The sequence below is a fragment of the Desarmillaria tabescens genome, assembly GCF_030435595.1.
Source record: "Desarmillaria tabescens strain CCBAS 213 chromosome Unknown EV420scaffold_46, whole genome shotgun sequence".
Lineage (NCBI taxonomy): Eukaryota > Fungi > Basidiomycota > Agaricomycetes > Agaricales > Physalacriaceae > Desarmillaria > Desarmillaria tabescens.
Window position 1 is genome coordinate 313184 of NW_026848345.1, and position 10102 is coordinate 323285.

General features: G+C 43.9%; 1 protein-coding gene across 1 annotated transcript; it reads right to left on the reverse strand.

Annotated features, from left to right (window-relative positions):
• Positions 1 to 1003: 1003 nt before the first annotated feature.
• Positions 1004 to 3740, reverse strand: EV420DRAFT_1648031 (uncharacterized protein; the record flags this gene model as incomplete). Its single annotated transcript, XM_060478108.1, has 5 exons — positions 1004 to 1551; positions 1616 to 2360; positions 2448 to 2771; positions 2823 to 3118; positions 3425 to 3740. 5 exons carry the CDS (start codon positions 3738 to 3740, stop codon positions 1004 to 1006), a joined length of 2229 nt encoding a protein of 742 aa, XP_060325947.1.
• Positions 3741 to 10102: the final 6362 nt, after the last annotated feature.

The window sequence follows — 10102 nt, forward strand, 5'->3', positions numbered from 1 at the left end:
CAGGGGGAACTCCAGAGTGTGCGATTGTTACTGCGTTCAAGGGTTCCAGACTATGTACTAGTCTCAGGCTTTTACCGTCTTTCTTTATCACACAAAACCATCTAGACCAATAGGATGAATTCGAGGGCTCATGGATGCCCAAGTCAATCTTTGACTTGATGATTCGACACACCTCGTCGTAGATTCCAGGTGGTATGGGTATATTCTTCAAAACCCAAGGCATATGAGGTACCACAGGAATGTCTATAGGCAGGAAGAAGTCTTCTTGGAAATGTCCTGCCTCAGTGTCTTCCCAGGTGAAACCCTGTTCTTGAAGACACATAAAGTGGTGTACTAGCTTTCGCTCTTTGGGCCATAGAAATCCCATTGGATGGTTCTCATCGATTTTTAGTTTCCATTCATGTGTATAACATCCAGTGGGTTCAAAATCAGGAGGGCGAGGATTTAATACTGGCATATCTGCGAGCGGATCTCCTTTTATTTCCCTTACGATCCTGAATTTATCAGGTAGGTCGCCGAGAAGAGGCTTAACTTTCAAGGCAACTGGTTTATATTTCTTAGTGGCTAAGACCTGAGACTGGCTTGTAGCCATTGTTATTCATTCTTTCGCCTAGATGTTCTAATCCTGGTACTAAAGTCATCTTTTTGTATTTGTCTTTAGTCTCCAGAGTCGGGCGTGACCAATTAGTACATCGTACATTATAAATGGGCACCTCTAGATTATCTAGGTCTTGTATTTCTTCTTCGCGTTGCGGGCGTACGCGACAGAACATACTTGATCCAGGTGGCATGACTTTCCCTTGAAAATAAGAGTGTAATAAGTCCGCTGCAGCTGTATCTTTTCGTATATCTTCATTGTTCTCGACGGCTGCCATGAGGAATGCATCTCGTAATCCCTCTTTCGAGAAGCTAGCTTTTCCTTCAGGGCTGATATAGGCTTCAATTTCTACGCTTCCATCACTGTTCCTGACGAGTTGTACCGCTAGCTCTCCCTGATCGTCTATCAGATCTTCGAGCTGCGAAAACCCTCAGCCTCAACAGGTCTAGTCATTCTAAACGTTGTTCCTCTCGTGAAAGTAGGAATAGTGCATCGTCGACCAGTGTTAGGATCAGTGATAGTGATGACCTGACCTCCGTCAGAATTATTCTTTATAAGACTTTCAGTCACAACATCGAATGGTCTTCCTAGAAGTACTTTGTATGCAGGACTATCGATTACATGGACTTGTAGATAGACTACTATGTCTTGGAATAAAAATGGAACGTTCTTTGCGAGACCTAAAGTCTTCACGAGCGAACCATTTGCACTCTGCATATGAATGGTAATATCTGGGTCCCAACCAATGCCTAGGCTCGTCGCGATGTGCTCGGCCATTGACACTATTTGGGAACCACCGTCAACCACGCATTCTTCGTGTCCTGTTCCGTTAATCAAAGGGAAGATTGCTCTTAAGCTAGTAGACGCCCCTCCGACGATTACTGGTCTCAGAGTTTCCCCAGGTTCCAAAGTATCTAGGTATTGCAAGTATGGGTCGCCAACAATTAAAGATCCTGCAGGGATTATTCCAGCAGTGAACTGCGAGATCGTCAGTTGCGCAGGTGGCAGTTCGCTAACCTCGATCGCAGTCGAATTTCAGGGCCTTGACCCATTCTTCATTGTCGAGATTTAGGTTTTCTGAACTAAATGGTAGTGGGGCTGAATCTAGATGATCCTCCCCCACACCATATGCACTTTGCACTACTGGTTTAGTCGCGATACGTTTCTTGGCCATTAATTTCGCAAGTTCTTTTCTTACTGCAGGTGACAAATCTAACAATTCTTTTGCATTGATTGAAATTGGTGCTTCCAAAACCCTTGACGCGACTTCCTGTGCCCTACCATCTTTATGGATGGGTAGTATGTTTTTATATGCAGGAATCCTGTCGTTTTCTAGTGGATCTCGGACTTTCTTGGATATATCTTCAGTTCTCGGACGGCTATCGACTGGCAAGGGCTTGAAACTTATGGCTTTCACGTTCCGGTAGGGAAGATCTTGCTGATAAGTTCCTTCCTCGTCGTCCGAGGCCTCTTCTACTGTCACTCTTGTCTTAGGTTTTGAGATGGGCTTGGAAGTTTCCTTGCTCGTATCTCTCCCTGATTTTTCTATAATCTCGACTTCATCATCACTCAACCCATGGTTTTTGACGACTTGTTTCTTAGTAATAGTCTGTTCTTTTTGCTTGCCTTTATTTTTAAAATGGTCCTCCAGCTTTTCTAGAGAAACAGTCATAGGCTTCAACTTGTTATTTCTCCTTGCCTTCATCGGACCATCTAGAAATCCAGCAGGCTGCTGTTGAGCGGAACCGTTTGAACTTGAAAACTGGTTCATGAGAACCCGCATTTGATTTATAAACGCGTTCGTATCAAAGTTATTTGAACTACTACTTGGGTTAACAGTTTGTCATACTTGGGGTGGAGCTAGATTACTATTCTGTTGCAGCTGCTGAACGTCTCTTCGAAGTTTATTGATAATGTCATCCTGGGGATCCGCAACATGGTTGGCATAGACCGAATTATCTTCACTGCTGAGAGGCGCAGAGAGTTGATAAACCCCTGCTACGCTATCTATGCCCTCAAAGAACAATTGACCACTTTTCTTCTTGGCAAAGTAATCTATTACTCGTTCAAAAGGTGCTTTCTGCGCGGGTTCCCTAGGTACCAGGTTCCTGTCTCCCATAACTATCTTATCGTTGACTATCTTGAGTAATCCCTCCGTGACATGTTTCTTAGTCTGCTCACAATCCTTAGCATAATGCCCTAGTTTACAATCATACCAACATACATCATTTGCAGAGGCTGTACTACCTTCACTATTGCGAGATCTAGATTGCTGCATACCAGTGTTTTTTGACTGTTGAAAGGCTTCTAACAGTTGCTTCTGGCGTGCATCACTCTGTTTCTCATTGAGATCAAGATGGTCTAAAAGGCTTGCTACCTGCTGTTTGACTTCCTCGACTTCAATTTTTAATCCCGAGGAATCTTTTCTAGCACTAGATGATATTTCGAGAGGCGAGGCCTCTGTTACTCCGTATATACCAGAAGTATTAAGAGCTATATCATCCGCTTCCACGACTACTTCTGCTAGACTATGTAAGTCTTCTCATCGTAAGACGGTTTTAGCAGCGGCGGTAGTGGTTGCAGTTGACGCCGCAGCCACTGGCGCTGCTGCTGGGGTCAGACTGCTTTTGAGACCATGTTTAATACTAAGTCTCGCTGAGACATTTTCTCTAAACACGGGCGATAATGCTTCTAGAAATTTAGCAACTAGTTCCCGATTTGTGATAATCAAAGGTGGCTTTTCTAGTTTCTTTGCCTTGGTGAGGAACTTTCGTTTGAACTTAAGGTACTCTTCTCACTCGTCTAGACCCAGGTTTTTGAACGAACGCGTAATACACGTCAACCTATTAACGGTCCCAGACTCCACATCTTGAGCCTCTGGATAGTTCTTAACGATAGCTTCTTTAAATTTCGCAAAGGTACCATTGTCATATTCGTCCAACAACTTCCACTCTTCTTCAGTATCAGCATCAGCGTAACGGACTAATTGTTTCTTTCTCTCAGCATCATCTGTGATGCTACAGTCGGAGAATAAGTCCTCCATCTGCGACAAGAAATGCCTTATATTCTCTGACTTATCGCCATCGAATCTAGGAGCGTCCCTAGCCATAGGTCTAGGCATCTTTTGGTTACTAGTAGACATGTTCGTACTACTAGCGGTTTGAATGGGCTGTGAGTTTGTGTTATCAGTCCCAAACGGGTTTGCTATTGGACTATTATTTCCAACAGACGGTGATGGTCGCGATCTTGGAGAGGGCGTAGGGGTCTGAGTCCTGGTAAGACGAGCAACTTTATTTGCACAAACGTGCTGTTCAGCTCTAGCTTGTGGGCTATTGGGAACTGGCGGTCTCCGTACAGTCGTAGCTGGGCTATTTGGCACGGGTACACTGCGTTTTCGCTTGGTAACTAAGTTGTCGTAGTTAGAAGGAGTTCCAACTCCTGCTGCTCTTGAGTTCACAGTTTTTCTTCCCGAAGGCTTCGGTACAGTTCCTGGTGGAGAACGTAAGGAAGTCAGTGCTCGTACCGGCTCTGTGGCTTTACTCTTGCCTTTTGCTTTCGTGGAGGCAGGAGGGGCAAACAGATTGTATACAGGCTACTATCTCGTTTTAGTCCCTTGATTCAACACAAGTAGCATTGAATAGAAATTGATTCAAACAAGATTATCAAATCTAGATTTATCCCCCTCACGGTGGGCTCCAGATGATGTGCTCGGTAACGGGCAGCGTGCAAATGAAACAAGCATCTAGATCATCAATCTAGATACTAAATCACACACACACACACACAATCACCAATGTATATAAGTTCGAGGGTGAGTACGATAGAAGCACTCGCGATGTACTTAGATTTAGATAATCTAGTGGGGTTTTGTCTGAAAACAACTTCAATTCTTCTTTCGATGTGTTTTACACAAAGTACACTAGTCTGCGATAGCGGGGTTTTATGAACTTGTTTTGTAAGGTATAGTCAAGCAAGTTATGCTTGTTTTGATGTCGTCTAGAAGAGCTTCTAGCGGACACTTCAAATAATCAAACAACCAAAGACTCCGAGGTCTACAAAGAGTGCAAAATCACTCTACAAAGAACGCTCAGGTTCTGACTTCAAGTACAAGACTTGCAAAGAGTACACAGACTCTGGAGTTCCTTGAACTCAACAATTGTTCGAACTTAAAGCGTTCTAGGGCTTATTTTACTTCAACTAGATGAGGTCTTTTGACTTAAAGTTGACTCAGCACGTCTAGATCGCTAATCTCGGAGAGAGAGAACACGAGGCCTTTGTCCGCAGAGCAGTTCAATTAACTAGCAAGGCGCAAACGTGGGGACGGCTCTACTTCCTACTTAACTCTTCTAGATTACTGTAGTCACCCTTATGGGTTGACTTTGGTAACTTAATTCACTTCAGTCGAGGATATGCAATAAAACCAGTGATTGATTAGGTAGCTATACAGGCTACTAGCACAAACGTGGGGGGAATGCTTTCCTGCCGTTATGTGTCTAGTCGCTGCTAATTTATACAATTCGTGTTCTAGGTATAGGAGCCCATATCTACAGTAATTATGGTGTGAGCTTTGGAATTAATACAAATGGTGAGTCACTATCCTACAAGTATCGCACCATTCCGTAGTTTCTATTCAGTCCGACGCGACTGTGCCGGGTTATTCTGTCGCTGAGGAGTGCCCTACTAGTCCGTGGGTGCTCCTTCTTCTGTCTGCAAGGCCTGCCATGTGCCGTATGTATTGAATACTGCGGTATGTGCAGGATCTCGAGGATGTAACCTCTGATCGCAATCGACTGCAGGTCCGAGATTGTATTCTGTTGATCACTGCGTGATCAAGGTCGGTCATCTCGGTACCCAACACGGCTATTCATTCTTCCAAGGTTATTCCTTTCCTAGCCTGAGTTGATCTCGAAAGCTGATCTGTTTCTCGACTTAGCAATTTTTCCTGACAGGTTCTTTCTACTCATCAAGGTGACGAGGCATCTAGTTCATTCCATTCTTCAACTTCTTGGTTTTTATACTCCATACAGACGAGTCCCCGAGATTTGACTGTAATAGTCTTGTTTAGGTAGGGCTTAGCTTGGCATGTTGACAGCTGGTAGAATTGACTCTTCGAGATGTCATTTCTAAGTCTGTTCTGTACTGCCGTGCTTTCATTCTTTATGTAGTATTTAGCTACCAGTGCGAAGCCTCCACTGTAGCCCTCTGTACCGCTTGTAGATTACATAAACTGATGTAAAATTGCAAAATCTATGGGTAGCCTGATACCAGGCATATCACCGCCATCGCCATCATGAGAGACTCACAATATCACACGAGATCCAAACATTTTGATGTCCAAAATCATTTTGTGCGTGAAAAAATCGAGTCCCAAGTGATCAAGCTGTTGTATTGTCCAACCGATGAAATGGTCACTGATATTTTCATGAAGGCATTGCCGAGGCTGAAGCATGAGAAGTTCATTTGTGAACTGGGCCTATTGCCATCTTGAGGGGGAGTGTTGAAGATGCACCAGCCACATCTGGCAATCCGGCAATCGGACTATCATTGAAGACACACGAGAATCTTCGCGTCTCTTCTCCTCAAGTCATTCGCTCGCTCGCTCACTAAGAAATGAGTCAGACAAGGACACTCATAGATAGTAGTATATTCTAAAAGTACTTACCTTGTAGTATATATACCGGGGATTTCAGCCCCCAATAAAAAAATTGTTCAACTACTTCCTAACACAATCTCTCTCAAATGGTTGAGTCTCTCAGTTTACCACTGCACTTACCACCTTCATTACACTCTATTTTACAACAGTTGGAAAGTGGGGTATCAGTTCGTTCCCAGTGTCACATGCATGGTAGCAAGCCAATAGTATTGCGCTTGGCTGAGCTCTGCAAATGCATGAAGATCTACTCTACAGTACCTACTTTTATACTAAATGTACTTTTACTAGAACTTTCCATGCTTTTTCTCAGACTTCTATCTTAATAAGCAAACTCGGCATGATGCCGGATTGCCAAATCCCAACATTACTTACTGGAACCTTCGAGTAGATATAAACATAAGTAAAGTAGTAGAACTTTCTAGATACATTGTGTAGTATATAAGGCTGAAGTTTTGGCCTAGTAGAACAATAATTCCTTCATACTCAACCACCACTAAGGTAGTAGACCGAGAGATAGGTTTACCACTGCATATTTCACTCATCCTCACAATAGGTTATGGGCCCCAAAGCCTAAATAATCTATACACCTACATACCTACATGAACAGTACTCACCTAATACAACTATCAAAACCCCAGCCCTCATCACATCATGTCATTATCAATTGATTCAACACCATCATCACTATTCTGAATCAAGCTCCTTCGAGAAGACAATTGGGTTCCGTGGAAGCATCGTGTGACAGCTATCCTATGAGAATGGAGTCTCTTAAAGTATGCTGAGGGAAAGGAAGTGAAACTGAGCACAGCAGACTCTAAGGCACCAACAGCCGAGGAAACTGCAAAGCTACGCAAATGGGAGGAGATGGATGGGAAGGAACAGACCCAAATAGAGCTGACACTAAGTGACATGCAGATGATTCACATTGCGGGCACTACCACTGCAGCTGAAATGTGGAAGCAATTGAAGTTAGTAAAGGAGGCTAGAGGAAAGCTAGGAATTTTATCCTACCATCACCGTTTGTACCATACTGTTGCTGATGAGTCTACAGACATTGTAGAACACATAACCGAGATGCGACGCACTCAAGAAGAGCTAGGGATGCTCAGAAGCCAAGTATCAGATGAAGACTTCCTCATGTTATTAATAACATCCTTACCTGAATCTTGGGACCAATTTACAACAGCGTATCTTGGCACAACTGGAAACAACCCCACTGTCACTTCACATGAGTTCATTGCCATAGTAATGGAAGAGAACCGCAGAAGATTAGAGAAGAGCAGTGGAGGAGAATTGGCCATGTATGGACATGGAAAAAATCAGCACAGAGGATTAAATTGGAAGCAAAATGCTACAAAGGATAACTCAGAAGAAGAATGCTGGAACTGCCACAAACAGGGCCACATTTCAGCAGAATGTTGGTCCAAAGGAGGTGGCATGGAGGGAAAGGGTCCAAAGTCGAGAGGAAAAGGCCGGAAAAAGGGAAAGGATCACGCAAATCAAGCCAAGCAGTCAGAAATCAGTGATGACATACCAGAGACAGCTTACTGAGTAATAGACACAAGCTGTCCACAATTTGATTCACACTTTTCGAGTGACGATTGGCTTGCGGATTCAGGAATGACATCCCATATTTGCAATAATTGTGATTCCTTTACGGATTTCAAACCATTGACAGAATCATCAATCAATGGTATCAGAAACCAGACCATTAAAGCCCTGGGATGAGGCACAGTCATTATAGACTGTAAAGTTGGAAGATCTGTTGAAGACAGTGCAACAGTGCTTTGTTTTTTCGAGCTCCATGCAAATGCCATGCCTCCAATAAGGTATGTGTACCCTGAGACTGATTTCAAATCATCTCGATTTGATGCATAGCTTGCATCAGAGTATCTGACACTGATTACTTCAGTTTCCTCATTTCTGCGGAACACAAGTTTCAAATTTTGGGTTCCAGCAAGGTATCTGAGGACATGTTTCAGTGCTGTCCAATGCTCTGGACCTGGATTTGATGCGTATTGTCATAACTCCTGGACTGGGTGTGCTAAATCAGGTCATATTCCTTGTGCCACATATAGCAATGATCCTATCACTGCCTGATATCCAGACATGATTTCAGGGTCAACAGGTAATTTGTCTGATCACCTTCTCAAGATCACATTTGGATCGAGAGAAGTGTTGTTACGGTGTTGCAACTGCAGCCTATTTACGCATGTAATTTTGCAATCTAGAGTGTTTTACATGCATACTGAGATATAGTGAGCGAGCGGACTAAAACTACATGTCGACACTAATGCTATGTGGTGCAATGATATGGAATATAACTTATGGCATAAGAAGCAACGGGATTCTAAACAGGACTTAGTCACGGCACTGTACCTGACAGGCATGCATGATGAGAAGGCCAAACCCTATACCCAATGCCTTAGGCTCTAACTTACAAGCACACTCGCAGGAGCTAGGTAAAACCTTGAAGATTGCACTGACACTGAGAACACTTAGCGCGCTCGCTAACTGTGACGTGTCGTACCTGAAAATCCGGGGAAATCCTTAAGCAAGATGACAGATATCATCGGCACAAGCTTGGGCAATGGGCTTCGGCCGAAGTCCATGAGCCCATGTTCCATTGTTCTGAGTCCCATTGTTTGAAGACTCACTTGTTGCCATGTCTATGAGAAGCCTCTGTGAATCCAAGAAAGAAGTCCTGAACGACATATGCCAGAACTGATAGTTCCGTGCACCTAGACCTGTCAGTCGCTAGAGAACAAGCCCGCAGGTGTCGGGAGAGCACCTCTTGGCACGTGTTTAGCGAGCTCACTATAGAAATGAGACTAAAACTGGGAAGTCCGACTCGGATGCTCAGTAAGGCAGCGGTGGCAACATGCTATGCATGTAGGAGTCTGGGTACTGTGCGACGCTTGTAATTCTAATTCCCCTGTAGTATAAGTAGGCTGGTTACAGTAGGTAGAGGCCAAGTTTCGAGCCCCCGAGTTCCCGTGCATGTGTTGAAGGCAGTACTGTAACAAAGGATCAGTTTGTGACTTCGAGCTTTGCATAGAATTAGCGAGCTCACTCAGAGAAATACGAGATACCCTTTTGATAAGACTTTTGAGAACTTAGTCAGAGTGAATATGAATCAGTGACACTGTTTCTGTTCTGTTAAGTGTGATAAGTCTGTTCGGAGAATGTGTTGAAGTGGAAATCTGAGATCTGTTCTGTTCTGTTCTGTTCTGTTTCAGTCTGTTCCGTGTCAGTTCTGTTCGAAGTTCCGTTTCTGAATCTGTTTCCAAGCACTTCTGAAGTGTTCTTGAGTCGAGATAACCTGCTGGAGTTAGTTGGAGAACCCCTACATACAGTTGTGTAGCGAGTGGGCTAAGTCAGTGCTTGCCTGTGGTGTTCTTTTAGCGAGCTCACTAAAGTTTCGGTGTGTATTGCCTCTGTTTCTGTCGGGATCAGTGTCCCTTGTGTATTATAACTCAAATCTGCCTTGAAGGTTGCGTCGCGCCAGTGAACGACCTTCCTGTAAAAAGTTCCTAGACTTAGGAATTCATTAGAGAAAGCTTAGCTTTGCTAAGAGCACTGAGGATAAGGGATACTCTTTGAGATATTGAAGTATAGTCGGATCGCATTAGAAATAATCGCTCCCCCAAGAACTTACGAGGGTGATTGTAGTTTGTGTAGTTGTGTGAGTGTGTGTGTGGGTTTTTGAGGTTCGCCTTTTAGCCTGCTCACTATTCCACAGGTGCCCACAGCCAGCCTCTTCAATGTTTATGACCAGATCTAACTGAGTAATGGTGCACGAGAGGAGTCTGGTGAAAGATGTCATGCTCATGGCATCACAGAAGACCAGC